The sequence below is a fragment of the Corticium candelabrum genome, chromosome 9 (assembly GCF_963422355.1).
Source record: "Corticium candelabrum chromosome 9, ooCorCand1.1, whole genome shotgun sequence".
Classification (NCBI taxonomy): domain Eukaryota; kingdom Metazoa; phylum Porifera; class Homoscleromorpha; order Homosclerophorida; family Plakinidae; genus Corticium; species Corticium candelabrum.
In genome coordinates this window covers 5,213,077-5,236,325 of record NC_085093.1, presented here as the reverse complement: position 1 = coordinate 5,236,325, position 23,249 = coordinate 5,213,077, and the positions used below count along the sequence as shown (strand labels likewise).

Genomic DNA, 23,249 nt, shown 5'->3' with positions numbered 1-23,249 from the left:
ACTTTGAGTATCTATAGTTATGTCTCCAGCTCCTCTGCTGTGCATAGCTTACCCGTATGTTTTTCAACCTTAATTAAATTAATAATCTTTATATCCTTGAACTGTTTCCGGGTGTTTACTCTACTCATTTCCTGTCATCAGACCCGCTTACAGTAGCTAAGTTTTCTATCAATACATCTACAAACCGTATCGACGTCTTTACTTACATAGTTACCACAAGTAGAGACGTTAATTAATTAGAGCAATCGGCGGCCGTTTTCTACGTCGGTTTTGACGATGAACGGCTGCGCAACCGAAACGCACACAAACCAACAAGTATACACACTTTTCGAAACTGCGAACGTGTCTAGACGTACGCGAGCAATACTTTCGCTACTTTTGGCGCTGGTCTGAAGCCGATCAAGGGCTGCTTTCAACACAGTGTGTGTCGGGTTTCCTGGATACGCACCTCCCTTTCCGAACGAAGACCATCACCTCAAAAAAGCCTCGGCTTCCCAGACTTGTGTAGCGCAGATTCAAAATCGTTTCCATTTCTTAGTAAATCGGCGCTACACGGGTCTGGAGGCCGACGCTATCAAAAACACCAGAGCCCTATATAAGGCTCTGAAAATACCAGAGCCGTTTATACGGCTCTGAAAAACACATAGATCAACTTTGTCTTCTGACGTTTGATTCTCTCGGCGCAACTCTAGTAACGACACCACCAGCCAAACCAGCTGCCGAGGGAGTGATCTAAAGAATGTTCCTATCGCAATGCTTGCCAAATAAGATTGAAGAAACCTTATCAGGCTACTTTGACACAGCGCACAGTATGACGTCTTTGTATTTACGTGTATTTTGGCTATCTTTGAGACATGCGCACTAGAAAATCGTTGCACATACATACAACGCGTCGATAGTATCAATCAGAGACGGGTACACGGCTCTGGTATCAATATACACGGCTCTGGTACCCTCGCGGTGCACAACCACACGGGCGTCGTTGCCTGAGCAGTAACGATAAACTTTTCCTACTGCGCATGATCAGCGTCATCCAGCTTTTGGTAGAACCAGTTTTGCATTAAAGTATTTAATAAAATTAATTAAACAAGTTAATTGCCGACGGTCGGGAACGGACAGTCTAAATTCGGCGGAGATACGATGCGCCATTCCGGAGATACTCACGCGCGAGCGGAAGCGAGTGCGATCGGCGGGAAATGGCGTCGTCGTGGGAGAAGTCACGAAGGTGACCACAGTCTCACCTTCGATATTAATGAATTGGGCGTGCGCGAGCCAAATTCGACCGAGGTCGGACTCGCCGTCTTTGGGAAACGCTCCAACGGACGGACACACAGACAGACAGACAGACAGACAGACAGACAAACAACTCTCCTTTATATATATATATATATATATATATATATATATATATAGATAGATAGATAGATAGATAGATAGATTTTATTGAATAATTTCTTTCTCTAGCACAAAAGACTAATGAAAACTGCTGTCTATTCTAATGAACGTAAGACTGAACTAAAAAATGATAGATAGATAGATAGATAGATAGATAGATAAATAAATGTCTTTGCTAAAATATTATTGACTTTGGATTGTCAACAACAAAAGAAATTTCAAGACAGTCAGGAGGACAATTTAATAGTAGCTCGCATGGAATGCATTCACTGCACCAGAAATGTTTCTGCACGAAGTAGATAAGAAACAAGAAACAAAGATTCATGTGTTATTTGTAAGTTGTCTATATTTCTTTACGAATTATAGTCACTAAATGCATTATTATATATGCAAGGTATTCTATTATTCTCTTGCAGCTGAATGAAATGAAACGCCTCTATGGTTATTCTATGGCATCTATACTTGTAATCTGCAGGTACAGAATATTGAATTTTTGATGGAATGAACGTGGCAGTGATTTGTACAAATGTCTTGTCCAATGTAAGACCCAATCTGAGTATAGTCACGCGCAGCCATTTCCTCCCCTTTTTGACTTCCGTGGGCGGGGAGAGTGTCTGGTAAGGTTCCTTTGATGTCTTGGTTCTGCCTACCCAGCGTTCCATGGGGCATAAAGACATAACGATGATATGTTAATTGAGATAAGCGAGTAACTGATGAGAACGCACTACTAGTTAGTATCCGCATGTGCAGCGAAGTTTTTGCTTCTGTTTCTGTTGCAGGTGCTGCTGGACTTTGTTCTAGTTCGTTTGCTCTCACAGGTTGCGTGGCTGCTTGCTATGGGCATGGTAAGAGAAGCGCGCAGGTCGTCTTCTTGTACGACAGCATTGGCAGGTGAGTTGTTCTTTGAGAACCAACAGCATTCAACTACTAGCATGTGCCATACGTCTCACCTACGAAAATTTGAAATGCGTGATTACGCAACTTCCAAACTTGACAGTACAGAAGCCAATAAAGTGTGCTACGTCAGGGGTGGAAACAGCTAGAAGCTGTTCGTCCTGTTGCTAGATCTAACGCTGCAGCTGCATGACAAGCCTCCATGCAATTTCCCGAAGAACAACTCACCTGCCAATGTTGTCGTACAAGAAGACGACCTGCAAGCTCCTCTTACTATGCCCATAGCAAGCAGCCACGCAACTAGTGAGAACAAATAATCTAGAACAAGTCCAGCAGCACCTGCAGCAGAAACAGAAGCAAAAACGTCGCAACGTCGCCGTACATGCGGATACTAATTGGTAGTGCGTTCCCATCAGTTGCTCGCTTATCTCAATTAACACATCATCATTACGTCTTTATGCCTCATGAAACGCTGGGGTCGGCAGAACTAAGACATCTAGAAAACTTACCAGACCCTCTCCCCGCTAACGGAAGTCAAAAGGGAAGGGATGGCTGCGCGAGACTAATCTGAGTGATGATGACTGCAATGAAGGCTTTCAACTTCTAATTATTTGATGCTGGAACGACCAACATGACATCAAGCTACATTTCAAAGGTCAACACTAACTATGTGTTAGCAGTCTGTGTGATTCTCTGTTAGCACTTATTTTTTCTTTAGAAATAATTGCCATGCTTAACGGCATCATCAGACAAGAACAAACGTTTGTGTCATGCACTCAGGGCAATCATGACAGTGCCTTAAGTCACTCATACAGACAATTTATCATTAATATCGATGGTGCCTGATTCTCAGTTTGTTGAGATATCAAGTTTAGAGTCAAATTCTCCAAGTTCTGCTTTCATTTTGTCTAATCAATTGTCAATTGCAAGTTCAGGCAGGTGCAGCGTCACGCGATAACCAGTCTGGATTGCATAGTGTCCAGCTAGAGTTTAACTAATTCTGTATTTTGTACAGTCTCAGCTGATTATGAGAAAATAGTTGACAGGCATATTAACATGGCAAGCTCCGAGAAAGCGTGAAGAGAGACACGAAAATTAAAAGGATCAAGCGCAAATTTGTAATAAACCCAGAACCATTTGGCAACAGTGTTGTCGTGACTCTAACTCCTCAAACACCCGTGAGGGATTATAGTAGGGAAAGATTGCTCATATTTCTATAGAAATACTGAATTACAGACGCTGTCGGTGTGTGTCAAAAATTCTATTATCGCTATATAGGTTAACAACGTTTTTCTTAATGTAGTTCCGCGCGCCTCCTCTGCGTCTATCTCATACATTGAAAGCTGCAAACGAGATCTTGACTAAGATACGGCGGGAAGCCAATGAAACAAGGACACAGTGTTTAGACATGAACATCTCGGTACATCTCGGTCGACTAAAGATCACCACTGTGCATTATAGTAAGGTCTCGTGCGTCTTCCATATTTCTAGAGCAGTGTCCCTCTGTTGTCTATGTCAGTGACGCTGCATGTCTCCGGGCAAATAACTGCATTAAGCATATTTCTGTTAAAACTGCTATTTTGTTGTTGCCTGCTTTTTATCGTAATGTTATATTTCTGTCGTTACTTGTCTTTTAAAATCACACGTATTGTACATGTGACACATATTATAGCTAAAGTAGACGCGCGCTAGATACCATTTTGGTACATAAAGTGTGCTTATGACTGTCTACAAGTAATTTAAAAATAGAGTTTACTGCGTCTGTATAATTTACGGGCATTGAATGTGAGCCACGTGTTGACACAAGTGGATGTGCAAAAATAATAAATTTGTGCTTCTTGTTGTTGACGCTGATGGTACGCCTCCATTGAGATTGCTAGTACCATAAGAATAAGTTTGTAGATACACGTAGGTGAAGCACTTTTCAGTTATCGTATTGGGAAAGTGATATGGAAGATGAAAAACAGTAAACATGGCACCAATTGAACAAACATTTTCGAAACGAGATTTCAAGAACAAGATTGGTTTCCTTTCTATCTTTCTCTAGCTGCGAATGCTGAGTTGATACCCTCGACTACTCGTCATGACGTAGTGAAGTTTACAACTACGTCACGTCAACAGCGTCGTTTCAAAGTCTGGATAAACGAAGGCTAGACAGATGGCACAGACGGCGTCGATCTTTTACTGCAAGAATATCTTGAAGGCGAAAAAAGTGGATTGTGGTTTTCGTCAATTTTTTCATAAAATATATAAGAGGCTTATAGCAGACGTCTCCATGCCATATTATCCGCTTGACTGTCGTTTACTCGTCCAAACAGGTTGATAAAGAATCGTGTATCTGATAAAAATCTGCATATTTTATCTGGTAATTGCGTAAGGAAATATTGAAATTACCGATTAAACAGAGAGAAGAAAAAACGCTACTTGAGTCAAGATTACCTCAAGAAATTTCGCGTCGACAGCAAAGACCTAGAGGTTCCATCAAGGCGGCTACTATACCTATTAAATATCGACTGATTTACGACAAAAAGGTGTGAGCGAGAATACTACCGATATAAAGGATTTGAGTAGCCTGTTTCAAAGGGGCAGACAATGCAAACGGAGACGGCGAATAACGTAAATATTGAAGTAAGTTTTCGTCTTGTATATCTACGTTTTTGACTGCTGATGTGTTAGATTGATGTTTACATTCGCAGCGGTAAATTTGAATGCCTGCGACAACAGAATAGAGGACTGGACTGGAAACCGGAAGACAATGTTAGCTCTTTTTCAGAGTAGCTGGATTGTGCAAGGAGCATCCTCTCGTTGTAAAATGAAAGGAAAATGACTGTCTAACAGTATCGTATACTATAGTATAGCGTTACAATATACCAATTTCAATGTGCAGAAACGAATATTTCGACAACGCAAATGCTGATTGACGTGCTAAAGTTTTATAAAACTGGAAACTTTCTACCCTCTATTGGAAATGACTACTTTCTGAACAATTGCAGCAGCATGCAGTGGCGTCGGTCACTGGACCTAAAAGATTTGGATGCGAGATGTGGGGTTGCACTCAATTTAAGAGACCTTGTATAAATAATTTTTTCAAAATTCTACGCCTTTGTATACGAACAGGCTCCAATGCCCGGCTTCGCCCGGAGGACAACACATGCCAGGTGCTTCTCCTTTCCACTTTATAGCGCCGCAGTTGACACACACGTTTGTCATAGAGCCAATACAACACGGAATTGGAGGAGAGACAGGTCGCCTCTATAAGTAGAAACTATAGCAGAAAGTATCTAAAAATGCGTTTGATGGTATCATAGGTGATGTTGGCCATGAATGATTGCAGTGAATAAAAATGTCGCGTATACACTTGCAATCGTATAGCACTCTCGAATATTGCGCTGTCCCGTTGAATGAAATAAAGTCACGTGCAGTTAGACGTATCTTATAGCACTCCCGGATATTGCGTTGTCTGAAATGAAGTCACGTGCAGCTAGACGAATCCATCAGAGCAAAACTGGAAGTCACATGCAGTACGCACCCGGATAATCTGTTCCCCGTATCTAACGAAGTCACTAATCGTACCGACTCTCGCCATCTCGACAGTCCCGTTGAACGTCGTTTCTTCGAAGACGTTGCTGACATTTCGGGCAATAGGTGCATCAAACACGGCAGCTCTTCGACGGTTGTAGACTGGCAAGCGACTGTGGGCGTATTTTTAAGACCCGGATATCAGCAAAAATATCTTCCATTTCCCGACGTCCCCCGCAATAAACGACACGCTTGACGCGTACCGTCCGACGTGGGGAACGGGTAGTCTAAATTCCAAGGAGATACAATGCGTCGTTCCGGGGATATTCGCGCGCGAGCGGATACGAGTGCGATCGGCGGGAAATCGCGTCGTCGGTAGAGAAGTCAGGAAGACGACCACAATCTCACTTTTGACTCGAATGAATTCAGCGTGCGCGAGCCAAATTCGGCCGAGATCGGACTCGCTGTTTATGAGAAACGCTCCAACAGACGGACACACAGACAGACACACAGACAGACAGACACCTCTCCTTTATATATAGATAGATATCGGGGGCAACGTCTCTCTAGGCGTTCATGCAACGACATAGCGTCGCATGGGCCAAAAGAGTTGGAAGGAGGCCAACCGATAATGCTATAAAATTTACAAGATCTTGTCAGTTGTTGAAAGACTACATTTAATGACTTACCAATTATTGGAGAGCCATAATGTGCTACGCCACTGCTCTAGCTGGCATAGATAGAACGACAAAGAAACAGTTGGACAAGTGCAGACCGGCAGGATGCTTCACGATCAGAAGAGTTCGCATTATTAAATCGCTCTCTAGACGTTATCGTGACGTCATCTGGTCGTCCACGTATGTTGATAAATGACAATGTTTATAACATGTATTAAATTGCCTTATTTATTTAGCGGTGGTACTTCCGTACTGCATGAATCCACATGCATTCAAGGAAACGTTTAATTAAACACGATTCTATACATAAATTACTAGTACTAGCATTACTTGCTATACTTGTACACGTAGTCATTATATAGACTCAAACAAACTCTTCTAATTAATCATTGCACTAAAATTTGCTCAAATAGAAATTTACGATGCTAGAAGAGTGTCTATGCAACGCATGCGTTATGCATGACAACGTTTGCTTCACATTCTTTATGATGTCGTGCTAGTGAATATGAATTCGTGCCAGGGAAGTTAGTACCGTTGACTAAATACGTTTAGATGCAAAAACATCTCATATAATTGCATACAGTATCTGCGTCAGTGAGCTAGCGCTTTCAAATTTACAAACTGTTGAGTATCAGAAACACAGTTTCTATATCATCTATACATTCTGCATAAATTTGATGGTGAACTTGGTCTTACTTCGCTACAGTTTTATACATTTCATTAGCGCGTGTGCATGGCTGTGCAAGCTACAAGCTATCATTTCTACACAAAAAACTTCATGCAAGCGTAGGAACCGCGGGGAACAAGTTCCCTAAATCACTGCATCTTATTTCCAATTTATTATTAACTTAAGTGCACAAGACTGTTATGTTTCAACTTTGACTCTCAATTCTGCTTATAACTTTTTAGCTAGGCATACAGGGTAAGCAAAACAGTTGATTTAGAAAAGAAGCAGAACTCCACGCACAAAACGAAAGGGTTTGATCGAATCCATTGAACCACTATATAGAGGCTTTGATTAATCTTAATTGCCTCGCCTTTATTCCCAAATTATCAATGAAAGAATTGGTATCCGTCGTTAGTGCATAGAGGTTATAGTGTTTAACTTAGTTTGCAGTCCAGTCCTTATGCCTTGCGGTATCAAAATGCAGGACGATTACAAACTCCAAAAGCAAAGCGGTCGAATAAGGGCGAGCAGCCAATGAAACCTGCACAAGCAACCTTGACTTGAATCATCTCTTCAATCCACTCGCTTTTTATGCTACTAAGAATTCATGCAGTTTGTACAACTTGTAAATGATTACTTTAGTCTTTTTCATGTGCACAATACGTATAGATCTTTATCATGTGTACAATACGTATACACGTATTTATGATGACATTTCGCTACCATCAACATGCGTTAGAGTTATGATGACGTTATAAGATCAGTTTTGGGTATTCGAACTCTTCTGTGGTGTAAACAAGAAGCGTATACCTAATCAAGACCGTTAAACGGCAAAACGAATTATTCTCCAGTACTGGAATATTCGACTCGCGTGATCCTATTAAAATACGTAGATGAAAATATATAGATAAAATTAAAGGACATAGATAAAAATACTTCGATAAAATTAAAATACAAAGATAAAAACAAAATTTAATGCGCGCGCGCGCACACACACACACACACACACACACACACACACACACACACACACCTTAAAAAATCCTAAATGTCAGGAGCTGCCTCTCAGAAGTCACGCCCCAGCTGTTAAGCTGGGCCCTGTGCGCTACTCAGGAAACTCTGGGCCTGCGCTAGCAATCTCCTGAAGCCGGGCCAAGTACTCGCATAAGCACCGACTTGCGAAGCCAACTGTGGTGTGAGCACCCGAAGTCTCACCAGGACCCCAGTGGGTGATGTCACGTCACAGCCGATGGCCGCTTAGGACCCCAGTCAATGACCAGGTACTCATTTATACTCCTGAGTCGAGAGAAGCAAATCTGTGTTAGTTTCTGGCTTAATAAAATTATGCCATAACTCGCCATCACTGTGACTTGAACTTGCGACCCTTTAAGGTCCCGGATGTGAACACTCCATAAGATGGCTCTCTAACCAACTGAGCTATCGCACCTCGCACACACGCACGCAAGCAAGCGTTGTACGTCTTGCAATGACTATTACACATTCGGGCAATCAAGGCTGCCAACATACGGGCAATCCAAAGCAAGTGATTAAAGCCATGGCTGCAGCAAGTCAACCAACACTATTTCGGTCAGATAACACATATATCGACTGGCTTGGTGCGGGTACCTTTGACGATGTCTACAAATGTCGCTTGAGATTCCGGTCAGCAAAGTTGATGTATAGATCCTCTCTGCGCCTAGGAGACTCAAACCTAAGTAGATACACAGAAAGAGACATAAAAATGCGAATAACGCGAATCTGCTTACATTTAGTGAAGACAAGAGTTTTCTGTCTGAAATAAGCATCCTTCATCGACTGACCCTTTTATTAAACTTCAACTCTTTAATTAACTAGATGTACTTTAGTGATCCCTGCTGAATTGTACCTGTAGTTGTCTCAAAAAGTGGTCTTTAATTGTGACAGTACAGCCCCTTAGCTCTTGAGCTAGACTAGAGTCTAGTCTCTCTTTCCTCTGCCGTCCACAACATATCGGAATTGATTCATGGACTATCACCACCAAATATATTAGCTGCTTCTGCTTGTTTGCTAACTTGTCCTAACTAGCGACCTGAAAGTAGGTGGTGCCTAGGCACTCCAGGCACTAACCTGGATCTGTCACTGACTGAGCCATCGAAAAGAGATTTAACAGTTATATATTAGAGAGACCCTTCGTTTTGATGCTAGGCATACAGTATGATACACCAAAATAGAACAGACAATCCGGTTGAAAGTTACCTATAACATTGGACTTTGTATGTTTAGATCTCTCTGGTCGGGAATTCAAATTCACTGCTTGTTACACTCAAAAATTTTTTAATCTAGTGAACTGTAGCGAAGTCTGTACTGGATGTCAAGCCTTTCTTTCAATGATCATGGGTTGTCTAATCTTCAAAAAGTACTGGTTGAATAGCCCGTTCTCCGTACTGGCAAATTATTAGCTAGAATTATATATCCAAAACTTGACTCACATGTATAAAATGCAATCACACCTCGTCTCGCAGTTATTTCCACAGTGCCGTAAGGTTGCACGTCGTCACTTCGAATACGTTGCTGCCTTTGCAAGAAGCAGGCGTATCGAAGGTGTATGGCTGCTATTGGACACACGGAGAAATAAAGATAGGCGTGTTTATAGACCCGGATATATCAAAAGATATCTTGCCTTTTTCGACTTCGTCGGCAATGAACGGTGCTGTCCAAGGTCAACAATGAGCATATATATTTGGTGGATATAAGATGCGCCGTTGTAGAGAAATCCGCGCTATAGTGGAGGCTACAGTCAAACCATACATCTCATGTTGTTCTCCATCAAAAGATAATCCGTATAACAGGGTAGGCACAACAGACTGCAAGAAGTGGTTACCACCTTGTAACGTCATCCGCGCCACATCACATGATGCTTGATTCACGTGGGTGATGACGTCAACATATCCTAGTGGCCAAATAGTCGGATGTCAAAACCGTACATCTCACATGGTTTTCCGTCAAATGCTACCACTTCGGTAGAATTTTTAGACCAACTCGCCAACCGGATCTGCTGTTTTGCGTTGACTAGACAGACAGACAGACAGACAGACAGACAGTCTTACTCGTTTCAGTTGTTTAGGCGTTAACAGAAAGTTTTAGCGTAAGGCCTGTGGGCTTTCTTGTTTGTGCTATAGTTTAGTGTGAGTGTACTAGTTTCAATGTATGAAATATATGTATTAAGACAGACAGACAGACAGACAGATCCCGGATAAAGAGTGGCGGACCACACATTTCTAGTCTGTTCATCTCAAGGATTAAGGAGAAGAGTTTTCAAGTCGTCGTCCAAGTCATCGTTCACGGCTTCGGCCGCTAACGCTGTTTATGACTCTGTTGGCCATTGGGTCCCCCTTTCGTGTTTGATCGTTTGTTTGCTCACCTTTTCATCTGCACAGTCTGCTGTCTACAAGTCATTGTTTGGTACTTCACTCTTCGTGTCTTTGCGCCAACATTTCCTTTGTTTGAGCGTCGTCATCGTGGATTGTACGCATATTTACCTCGCGTCAGCGCTAGGCGTCTTCTACGGTGGCCATGCACTTCGTGATGTCTTCCTCTACCCATATTGTCTACTCCTCTGTATCAACATTGTCATCATGGATTGTACGCATCTTTACCTCGCGTCAGCGCTAGGCGTCTTCTATGGTGGCCATGCACGTTGTGATGTCCATCCATGTTATCCGGGAGACAGACAGACAGTGTTCAGTTTTTTGTTTTTTAGTTGTCATTGTAATGTAGTGTACTGTGCTTTGCTTAATTTGGTTTAGCCTGTAATAGTTCTGATTTATGAAAATATAATACCATTGATAGACAGACAGACAGACAGACAGACAGACAGACAGAAAGACAGACAGACAAACAGACAGACAGACTGACATAGCGGTCGTGGATCCAGTAACCGGAACAGACGTCGAACTGGATGTGTCTTTAGACCACCCATGGTGAGCCGATATCTTGTCAAGAGCAGCCCGAGAAGACGGGGCAGCAGCGGTAAGAAGGAAAGAAAGGAAAGTAGAGAAATACCAGTCGAAGGTCCTGCCGGGTGGATTATGCCTCAACTTCGTGCCTCCAGTTATGGAACACTTCGGCCGTTGGGGAAGACAAGAACAATCATTCCTGTTTCAATTATCTGAACTAGGTGAAAACATCGACCTTGGTAACAGCGACCAAGATTTCAAGTGCTACTGGAGAAGAATATTCGCTGTAGCTCTCCAAGGTTGCAACGCAAAGGTTCTAATCCAGAAGATGAACCGCTAACGAAGCAAAGAAAATAATATTAGTGACATATATAGTCTCCAATTGCATGCAAACTAAGTTAATAATTTTTTAGAAACCCGTGTGGGTCCAATTGATATATAACGGACTTTCGTATCTATAGCTTGTAATAGTTCATATGTATGAAATATAAAGATTTGATAGACAGACAGACAGACAGACAGACAGACAGACAGACAGACAGACAGACAGACAGATAGACAGACAGACAGACTGACAGACAGACAGACAGACAGACATACAGACAGGTAGATAGACAGAGGGACAAACATACAGACAGACAATCAGAGTAACATATGGACAGAAAGCTGGGCAGAGTCCAGATGTTGTTCAACTTTCAATTCAGTAAACTAAATTTTGGTTTGTAGGCTCCGTAGGGAATGATTTTAATGCTACTTGTTATTTGTATAGTTGTAATTGTAGTTGTGACACTTGTTGTTCATTAGCTGTTACTTTAGTTTTACCTGTATTGACTTTGATGTAAAAGGTATATGAAAATGAGACAGTCAGACAGACAGACAGACAGACAGAGGGCTTTCTCCCAGCAGAGATATAGATAAGAAAGAAAGATCACACTTCTTTTAGAATAGAACTCTTAATCGATTATTTGAAACTAGAAACTACGTATACGTTACAGCCTCGTCTATATACGCCACCAGTTCAACTGCAGCGGCATTTGTGTTTGCACAAAAAATAAAAACTCGTTTGCTAAAACTAAAAGTTTGTCTAGAGTTGGATTTATGGTAATTAGTTTTTCATACCAATATTCAATGTGCAGATGCGCAACGAGAGTCTAAGGTAGCTTACTTTCCAACAAATGATCCCTTACTGTTAATAATTAGATAGAGACAAAACATAGAGCGAACCACTGGAGAATTTCTGTAGAGAATTTTCTTTTAGAAGAGAGCATACCGAACCACGATGCTTAGTTGTAATCGAAATTATGCATTAAGGATTTTCGGCAGCAATGCAAAATTTATGCCTAGAAGACTGGCATACATGTAGGTATAAAGGTATGAAATCTGTTAAGACGGCGAGTACAAATAAAGCTGCACGTAGCTGTTGTAGAAAAAGTCATGACAATGAAGTGTACACTTTTCAGCTAAACAAAACTTTCACATGTCAATGAATGCCGAAAAATTAGCGTATTATAGCTTTTTGTTTCTAGACAAAGTATCTGTTCACGTAGGACTTCTTTTCTACAAGAAACTGTAACTGATGGTCTTTGCGCAATTCAACATTTCTCGAATAAACAGGAGCACGTCGTCAGGTTTCCAGTCTCGTCCTTCATTTCGTTGTAATACAGAATCACATTCAAGGCCGTAAATGTGAACATCAAGCTACAATAAACGTACACAACTAACAAGTCAAACGTGTTCCTAATAGTTGAAATGTTGTTGTGCAATACTTACTTTTTGCGGTCTCTTCTCTTGTACACCACCTATTACTTTTTCTTTTGTGACAGTCAACTCAAAACTTCGATATCGGTAAGTTTGTTGTTCACGCTTTCTGTGGTCTAGTAAGTGATATCTAAAAGGTAGCAACTTCTTTGGTGGAAGTAATAAGTCTTTGCCATCAATGACGATTTTCTCGAAGTAATTGCGACTTAAAATAGCGTCTTCTTCACTTTCTTCTTTGCTGTAATCGGTAACGCCTACAGCTATGGAGTTCCAAATAATTAAAGCTAAGAGTATATAATGCCAAATATATTATTCTATAACAACCTGTTCTGACAAATAAACGACAGTCAAATGGACTATATGGCATGGAGACGTCTGCTTTCAATCTGTGGTCATATGGAAAAATGACAGCCTTTTCAACATCTTCAAGAGATGTCTGCGAGCAATCGACGCCTACAGTTTTTGAGTCTGTGCCATCTTTCTGGTCTTCAGGTATCCGCACTTGGAAACGACGAACTCGATTTGACGGAGTTTTAACCTTCACGTCGTGACGTGTACTCGAACGTATCTCATTAGCTTGCGTAGTAAGAAACCGGTACAAAGGAGAGACATCTAGTTCTTGCAATCCTACTTCAAAATCGTACCTCCATTTGCCAAGTTGTTGTTTTTTGTATTCCATATTTATATTTGATACCACACTCTCAATAGAATAACTGTGATCGACCACACCTAAGTATATAAACAAATTACGTATACCAAACTCATGCATATACATACTATCTATCAAAAATCCCGACAACAGAATCATGCAAGGACGCACTGTAAGAGTCGCTTTACATTCGTAGGCTTTGTGCAGATTGGGTTATTTCTATTACTTGTTTAGATATCAACATACATACACACTTTACGTGCTCCAATACTTAATCATCACACACACACACACACACACACACACACACACACACACACACACACACACACACACACACACACACACACACACACACACACACACACACACACACACACACACACACACACACACACACACACACACACGTACACACACACACCAGATGTGGCTATAAATTTCACACGTAAAAAAGTGGCATAGAAGGATGTTCACAAAGACGGGAGCTGTACCATACTAAGTAAAAAACACTACCCCGCTTGCCCGACCATATACAGATTTGCAAAAGTCTGTGGCACAAAAAAATACAATTTCTACACTAAGCGAGGAGGCTTCAAACACTGCCAACCATCCGCTTCCTACGCCGGTGTACCGACAAGCAACTCGTGATACAAGTATTTGTATCGGATTAGCTAAGGATCCGAGATATATACGGGATAGTCTCGAGGATTCGTTCTGAAATGTTCTAGACGTTGCGTTGGGCACGTACTAGCTACAAGCTTTGGCATCAAATTGTATTGAGTAGGTTAATTGCGGTTGCACATTGCGAACAACTATAGCCTTGTGTTTTAGCTGGAGTGACCGTCAATAGAATCTGTTTCGAAGATGACTGAAAACCGCTGCTTGGTTACAAGGAGTTCGAGCATCTGTGCGTTAATTGGGTCTTACAGGAAAGAAGACTCACTGTAACGTTATGACAGTCGGCTAAAGAATTTTTGCCTTCCAACATATACGTTGCAGTAGCTGGCAGTGACGAAGTTTGTAAGCGTCAACTATTTCTAAAGTGTCTAGATGAAGGGATAAGAATGCGGCTTGAGAATTTCATTTTTACAAAAGATATATTTCAACACGAAAAAACTATAAATTGTTAGATGAAGACTTTTTCTACGAAAACATAACGCCATAGTGGAGAGAGTGCGTCTGTATAGAAGTCAGCAACAAGCAGAACAGTCTGTAAAATCTTATGCAGAACACCTCAAACTGATTGCGGCGAACCATGAGCTTTAAAATATAGAATAACAAAGTCGTATTCGAGATGTTTTTATTGCTAGTCTGTCTGACGAGCATGTTAAAAAAAGGAGAATTTGTTATTCCTTACATTTGATATAAAGTTTTAACTTTTGCACGAACCACTGAGGGAGCAAAAGAGAGTGTAGTAAATGTTCTGGGCAGCCTTACCCCAGAAATGGAAATGTTGATTATCACAAAGAAGTCTTACAAAGGTTTCTTTTAATGGGAATCCAAGGAGGAAAGGTATTTGCTAGATATGCGGAGACACTACACACTACCAGCGGGCGTGTGCAGATCGAGAACGCCAGCAGAAGGCCATTGGCTTGTTCAAGAGAACAGGAGCCGTAAGAAAGGCACGTTTATTAGATAAAAACAGAGCTCAAGAGAATTATCAGGTTAGATCTTGTGACCAGAAGAGTTGAAGAAGAACAATAGCGCAGGCAGAACAGAGTTCATGTTCAGAATCTGCATCAGAAGAATGAGAGAGCATTGAGTCTGTAATCAAGAATGTATGCCCAGTTAAAAGTTTTCAATTGACCCCTCCAAAGCTTTATAAAGGTGGAGGTGCAGATTCAGAAACAATGGCTGACTTTCAAGTTAGATAACGGGGTTGCTGTGTCATTAGTAGACAAAACATTATGGCAGAGGTTGAGGGAGCCAAAATAGACAGAAAATTTGCGGAGTATGTCAGGAAGACCTAAGAAGTTCAAGGTGTTTTCACCACCATTATCAGTTATCGGGGCTATAACGTACCTGTAAAGTTGTATGTTCGTCATGGCACTGGATCCAATCTTTGGAGATGAAATGAATAAAGCAAGTTGGGTTGTCAGGTGTTTGCATCGAATATCTAAAGACATTGGGTGAAAATTTAATTGCTCGTGGTATATGTCTTTCGGCCATGTCTACCACTGAGGATGAATGCCTTGGATTAAGTGAGATATCAGATAACTATGCACAGGTTTTTGCTGATGAATTAGGATGTTGCAGTCAAGTGGTTGGGATTCAGCTAAACTCAGACGCTAACCCCAAGGTGTATCCATTTTGAAGACCTCCTATCCACCTTAGAGGTAAGTCGAAGACGAACAGAAAAGGAATGTGGAAAGAGGAGTATTGGAACATGTCGATACCGCAGTCTGTACAGTCTCCACGGTCAACGTTATGAAAGGTGGAATTTGTGAAGACTTCAAACCACCGAATAAATTTGTTTCAGTGGTTTGGCATCCAATTCCTCATCCAGCTGACTTGTCCAGTATAATAGCCGACGGAAAGAAATTTTCCAAGCTTGATATCCGATGCCTACAACCAGCTCAGAATTGATACAACAGTCAGAGTTATCTAGTCATTAATACTCATATGAGTTAATTGGAGTTTACGCGCCTAGGTCGCCTTGCATTTGGAATTAGTTCCACGCCAGCCCTATATCAGCGGGTGATGGATAAGGTGCTGGCCAACTTGGATGGTGTCGGAGTGTTCTTTGATGACATTATCATTACTGCGACAACTAAAGAAGCACATTTGCGAAATCTTTCCGATGTTCTTGAAAAATCTGCTAGCCGGTCTGCGTCTCAGAAAATAGAAATGTGTTTTCTTTCAGGACTCTGTTACATATCTTGGTCACGTTATCGATCATCGCGGTGTTCGAGATTCAGAAGAAAAGACTAAAGCGATTAGGCAAATACATGCCCCAAAAATCAGGTTGAGCTTCGTTCCTTCTTAGGAATGATTACCTACTTTTAATCAATTTTTCACACATGTGGCTGAATACACTCTTCTTTTAATCACTTGCCAAGGAAAGACAGTTCTTGCGCCTGTTCCTTCAACGCGTGATCAGCATTTGAAGGATTCAAAGTCACTAGTCAAACATTACCAATTCTGACGACATATGACCAGAGGATCCCGTAGGGATTATCATGTGATGCGAGGAAGAAGCGGTTGGGTGCATGTCTTATTCACGTCATGGAAGATGGTAAAGAAAGACCCATAGCGCATGCATCTAAAAGTTTAACTGCAGCTAAAGAGAAATTGGAGGAAAGGTCTCTCAATCTCTCATAGTGTTTGCAACACAGAAATTCAGGCATTACCTTCTTGGTCATAAATTTCAACTTTGGAGTGACCACAGAACTCTTGTTTTTCTTTTTGATGCTACAAAGGTTACAACGACGACACGCTCAAGCTCTCGTTTAGTGCGTTTGGCCTGACAATTACCTCAGTTTGATTATGAGATTGTTAAAATTCAGCTTCTCATGGAAACGCTGATTGTCTATCTCGTCTTTCTGTGAGCTCTGACGACAAGTTTGACGAATTCAACAGGTCAGAGGAAAACGTTGCTGCATTAGAATACCAGTTGATTCAAAATTGCCCGATTCAATATTACGAGCCGCAGAAATTAGTTGGAGCAGATCCCATTCTACAACACGTAATTCACTATATGCACAATGATGGTTGGCCATCATGTCTGAGAGACAAGTAAATGCAAGATTTTGCGTCATGTCAACAGTTGTCTGTAAGAGATGGATGTGTTCTGAAACATGTATTGTTGTCCCAAGTGCCATTAGACTGCAGCTTTTAAAACAGCTGCACCTTGCCCACGTTGGTGCAGACCGAATAAGGGCCATGCATGGCCTGGCCATACATTTGGTGGACAGGACTGGGCAAGGACATTAAAGAGATTGTGAAGAATTTTAAACCTTTGGCCTTACACCAGCGCTTCCATCAACTGTGCCACTCCATCAATTGGAATTCCAAGACCATGCATCTGTGGATTAGGCTATATGTAGACTTTGCGGGACCATTCCTAAACAAAATGTGCCTTCTCGCAGTTGGCGCTCTAAGTGGCCTGAAGTACGTCAAATTTCAGTCCGATATACATCAGCTTGTCGACTATCTCATGTCTCAGAGAGCTTTGTCCTCGCTTCGATGTTCCCAAACAAGTGGTGACAAAAAACGGCCAGCAATGTGTTTCTTCAAAATCAACCGAATATATTACACACATTTTCTCTACCCTGTTATTCGAAGAGCAATAGACAAGTCGAACGGTTTGTGCAATCATTTAGGCAGGCCGTTCGAAAAGGAATGACCGCTCCAAGAGCTACTCTTGATGAAGTTGTTACAGATTTTCTGGCGGTTTAGAGAAACACTATTCATACAACGACAGGGAATTCACCAGCAAGACTGATCGTAAATAGAGATCTCAGATTTCAATTCGACTTGTTGCTTCCTCCCACCCCAAGGATATTAGATGGAAACTTGCGGGAGTGTCAAGAGAAGTAAAAGATTGCCCATGACATAACGGCTAGAGACAAAGACAAATTTTAGGAAGGTAATTAGGTTCTAGTTCGCCATATATCCCAATCCAAAGCGTGGAAGATTGATCGCATTAATAGGGTCTTGGGGAGAAGATACCATATGGTGATGATCGGTTCAAGCACTAAGAAGGTCAATATCAATCACTTGCAGTCGTATCACATGGGCATTCAGGAGAAAGAGGAGAGAGTTACTGCTGTTACTACAGCTGCGCCTCCGGTTCAGAATAAATCTAGGCTTCGAGATGTCGTTGCAAGACACTACACTACATCACCAAACTCTTTTGAAAGTGGGTCGCATTCAGAACCATCAGAACCCACCGTGAGCAGGAGCAACCTTGTCAAAAAAGGTCAGCCACCTGACAGATATGGTAGCTGGACATCGTAATCTATTTTAGTTGAGGGGTATAGTGTAGCCGGTTAGTTAAAGATCCCGGAAATATACGGGGTAGTCTTAGTTCTATAATGTTTTAGACGTTGCTTTGTGTGCTAGCTGCAAGCCTTAGCGTTAAGTTGCATTGTGTACGTTAGTTGATGTTGTAATGGAAATACATTACAGTATTCTTTCTAGTATGGTTGTCAAGCACATTGTACCGCTGCTACGGTATTTTGCTGCCCAAATAGACCACTGCTATAGGCAACAAGTAAACAGTGGTAGTAATACCTCGTTGCTACTAGAATGATTCAAAAATAACATCGTATATATAATTAAAGCTGCACTGTTATCTATCAGGCCTGGTTATTTCTTACAATCACTGTCATTCTAACCTATAATGCGCATGCTTGCGTCACACTACAAACCCCTTATTACATGGAAGGTCAGGTTAATGTGATACGTTCGACTTGTGTGAATTCGGGCTTTCCCTCTCTATTTATGTGTACGCATCAAGTTAGCCTCACTAATATATCCAAATATAGCCACGTCAATTAAGGTTAAACACCTAAAGATTAGAACAGCAAGAGAAAAACAATTTTATTGCTTTAGGCTAAGAGGTTTCATGCACCTATTAGCCTAAAGACGTGCAGGAACATTGCCGCGGACGCCCGGGAAGTCCCTTATGGAAGAGGTGTGAGACCTTACTATCATTCACATCGAAAACAAGTTGCCTCCCGAGTTGTACCCAGATGTCCGTTCGTAAATTGTGTGTGCTTGCTTCATCTGCTTCGCGCCGTATAGCAGTTAAAACCTCTTTCGCAGCATCCACTACATCAGTAAGATGTAGAGGCTTTGCTGACCATTGTAGTTCCTGAGATTTAAGCAATATTTGTCAGTATAACTAGTGACAACAACATCTTCAACAACCAACCGTGTTGCTCTCTTTTATTCCTGTAATTCGATAAACTCTTGAAACCTTGTATGAGCGAGGAAGGTGCCATGTCTTTTGTGGAGTTAAAGTCACTAAAGCACTCTCTCCGTGTCGCTCCGTGTCTATTACTAATATGCTCTTCTGGAACTGTCTAGCTCTCCATGTGTTATTTCCCACATTCTTAGAGCTTGAAATCACCCTCTGTCTGTCAGTTTTCTTTTCATCTGACACTATAACAAATACAGGAAAACAATTCAGAGATGATAGTGAATGATTCTGCTATGAGAAGGATGCACCTGAACGTAGTACTGGATTAAAAGGAGGGGCAGTAGGATTTAAAGAAGTTGATTCTAAAATCAATGTTTCTGCAGACTGACAATTGGGCACGATTGATGCTAATGATGTAGCATTTGTATGAGCGTCTGATTGAATGGAAATGCTATCGATAGCATTGTCAGTATGCAAGGCTGTAACTGTACTGTCGCGACGTAGTACACCGTCTTCACTGCACGATGCACACGTTTGTCTTGTGATTCCTTGGAGCATTGTAATAATTTCTAGAAAACGAAAATAGATGCTTAAAAGAAACAGAAACACGCGTTCACATATGCTTATTGCTTTTAACCTCTGAAGTCTAGCCTGACGTCAGGCTCATCGTTCCAGCAGCGAATTATTATACCTCGAAAGCCTTCGCTGCGATCATTGTCACTCAGATGAGGTCTCTGTTTACCCATCACATTTGCACGAATCACTGCAGCCGCGAATCCATCTAAATAAACATTCAATACTTTGTAATGTAACCTTTAGCAATGACTATCAGAGTAACCATAAATGCGCTTCATTTCTCTTATTTGCCACAGAATAATAGAATACCTAGATGTATAACAGGCAATTATTAATGCAATTTATTTACCGTCCAATTTAGACAACTTACGAATAAACATCAATTTTTGATTCACGTTTCTTGTCTACTCTGTTCCAAAATACTTCTGGGGCAGTAAATGCTACGGTTCCCGTCTTTCTGGAGCTACTAATAGATAGTTTTGTCGACTGCTTCGAAATTTCTCTCATTACTGACAATCCGAAATCAATAATCTGTCAACAAAAGCCTTTAATTAAGAGTTGGTTTAAGACACCGATATATCCTTGAATTTTTACCTTGCAGCAATAATTACGATCAACTACCACATTGGATGTTTTCAAGTCTCTGTGTATAATTGGAGGTTTGAGACTGTGCAAAAAGTCCATTCCTTTTGCAATGTGCAAACTCATCTTCCGTCGACAGCTCCACTCTCTAATTTTAGAATGTTTACTGTTGTCTGAAATCAACATTTCTTCCAAGTCCCCGTTCTCTACATATTCCATTACAATTGCGTAATGGCCAGGATCAGTGCATAAGCCCAGTAATTGAATGACGTAGGGACTTTCTGTCAATCGATGGAGAATGGTCACTTCGTCGAGAAAGGTTGTTACCTGACTACAGAAAGTTCGTAACTTGACATAATATTTCAAATACAACATATACAACGCAAACAATTGGACGAAATAATTGGAGGCTAGTGCTTGAGAGCAAGCACCCACGCCCTAGCTAAACTAACAACGTCATTACACTCTTCACTTGTATAACATATAATAACCCGATGGCATATGGACACCGGAGCTACCAGATTGGACAAGATCCTACTGTTCTCTTTGCAAAAGGGGAAGAAGTTGGCTAAGCGAGAGTATACGACCGGTGTCATAGGGAATTTGACACCCATTGTTTGTTAATTCCATCCTCCGCTTACCAGTTAGGTCAAAGGTGACCTTCCTAGAAACGAAGAGCTGGGCCAAAACCAGACACGAGGAGCTCTTGAAGATCACAGTTTTCCATAGATTATTAGGCAAGGTCATCTGCCTGACTACTAAAACGACCACATGCCTTCATTGCTTTATTTATCGGTGAAGAAGCACCACGTCAACAAAGCAACTGTACCAGACTCTACCCCCGCCGTCCGGAAGAAGGGGGAGGATATGGTTATGCCACGCTGTCTTGTTGGGGTATGATCTCTCTAAGAATTTCCCCATTCGTCCGTCTATTACCACAGTTATATATAACGCTCAGACATCGTCACTATCAATACATGTAGGGCGTGGTTTGGCTAAAGTTTTCCTATGGTTGCCACAGTTCAGATAGACTTTGACAGTATGGCCTGTTTTCTTGTCATACAAACCATCTCTGTGTCTGTAAATGGCACTTATTCAGAGCATCAACTGGTCCTTTCTATCTAGAAGGATTGTTACATCTGAAAAAGATACTCTTCGGCTAGCACTCTATTTGGCTAGACGTAAACATTTTAATTACTTCCTCGAGTTGCATGACAGGCACGTGTTGTTTGGTATCTCTTGAGATGGCGTTGGCTTCCCTCCCTTCATGAATTGCGTGAGCCTCGTGACGACTGACGTACATAGATATAAGCTCGCGCTTTCCGCTAACAGTTGCTCCTATCACATCTCAGTACATATGCAGACTATCGGTATGATCTCGCAAAATACGGTGTTCAATTCGTCACCAAATCACAATGCTTAGCCAGACTTTTAGATGTCTACCTCCCGACAGATATGCTGGCGACCCTAGAACCGAAGTCGTTCGTCTTTTACGCTCAAAATGACGTGTCAAAAGCACTACTGCCTGGTGTTTAGAGGCTCGATGTGAGATGATCGATAGCTTGATAATCGATAGCGTGGGATGATTGAGCCTACGAGATACTTCTGAAACCGTACATAGCTTGCTCCAGTCGACGTCAGAGAGTTTGGCTTTCGACGTTCTAGTACCAGTGTTCTTATCATTGGTAATTCCATTCGCCAGCATTAAACAATCACACACGGTATAGTCGTCGTGCAATGCCCTAAATTTCAGGAAGAATACGCCCAGAGAACCGCATCTGCTTGATTTTGGATCCCATGCATCCCTAATTTTCGCCAGAAAGTCGTTCTATAGACTGACCGAAAACACGCACCTTGTATACAACATAAAGTACAAGACTTAGGGTCGAGACCAAATCTTAGCTCGACCAGGGCCTAATCTAATAATGACAAGGTCTCCGCCCTATCTGAAAACATGCACTCATCTTAGCAATGTGTTGTCCACTAGACCCCGTTTCGTGTATTTACCTTTCCTTCAGTCTTGTTGGCGTGGAGAGGACCTTTATGGCAACTTGTTGACCAGAATCTCTCAAGACACATTTATAGACTTCACCAAATCCACCTGCACCGAGAAAGTCTTTATCTTTGTTGTATTCCAAGTCATTTGACCAAAACAATGACGGTTGACGTGCAGCAAACATCGTGACTGTGAGTATCTGTAAGTATCTAGCTCTCCTGCTGCGCATAGAGTACCCGTATGTTTATTAACATTAATAAGGTAATTGTCAGATGTTAGTGTGCGAAATGTCCTATATGAAAGTGGTCAACATTTATCCATAGAAATAATAGATAAGAAATAAAGGGCATTATTTCAATTTAGCTCATTTACCGGGGTTAACGTTAGGCTAACCTTTTGATATTTATATTCTGGCAGTATTATACAAAGTCTCGGTAACAGCACAAAATCCTGGATGTGTTAAAATTCTGCTAGTATTTCGACAAGCTATATGACACCGCTGTTGCACGGATCAGGTGTAGCAAACGTGACCGCTATTCAACGCGCACTCCTACTACCACTGTAGTAGGAGAACGAAGGCAGGCGTAGTCGCAAGAACCCGGATGTTCTCAAAATCTTGACACAAGAAGCGCATCCTGCGTATCTTAGAAAATTTCAATTTAGTAGGGATATGATGCGCTATGATAAAGAAATTCGAACGCGACAGGTAAGGGTTCGATCGAGAAGAAGTCG

At 41.5% G+C, this 23,249-nt stretch overlaps 1 protein-coding gene across 3 annotated transcripts; it reads right to left on the bottom strand.

Moving 5' to 3' along the window:
- Positions 1–12,316: 12,316 nt before the first annotated feature.
- Positions 12,317–22,717, bottom strand: LOC134184849 (receptor-interacting serine/threonine-protein kinase 4-like). 3 transcript variants are annotated; one of them, XM_062652611.1, is made up of 11 exons: positions 22,529–22,717; positions 20,534–20,852; positions 20,310–20,470; positions 20,202–20,248; positions 20,001–20,144; positions 19,672–19,932; positions 19,376–19,605; positions 19,150–19,315; positions 13,170–13,574; positions 12,858–13,105; positions 12,317–12,785 (listed from the first exon to the last, which is right to left on the bottom strand). In XM_062652611.1, exons 1-11 carry the CDS (start codon positions 22,699–22,701, stop codon positions 12,645–12,647), a joined length of 2,295 nt encoding a protein of 764 aa, XP_062508595.1. In that variant the 5' UTR covers positions 22,702–22,717; the 3' UTR covers positions 12,317–12,644. The 3 variants fall into 3 exon arrangements, with proteins under 3 accessions (XP_062508595.1, XP_062508596.1, XP_062508597.1); XM_062652612.1 differs by having other exon boundaries at positions 20,534–20,848; XM_062652613.1 differs by lacking the exon at positions 20,534–20,852.
- Between the last annotated feature and the right edge of the window lie 532 nt (positions 22,718–23,249).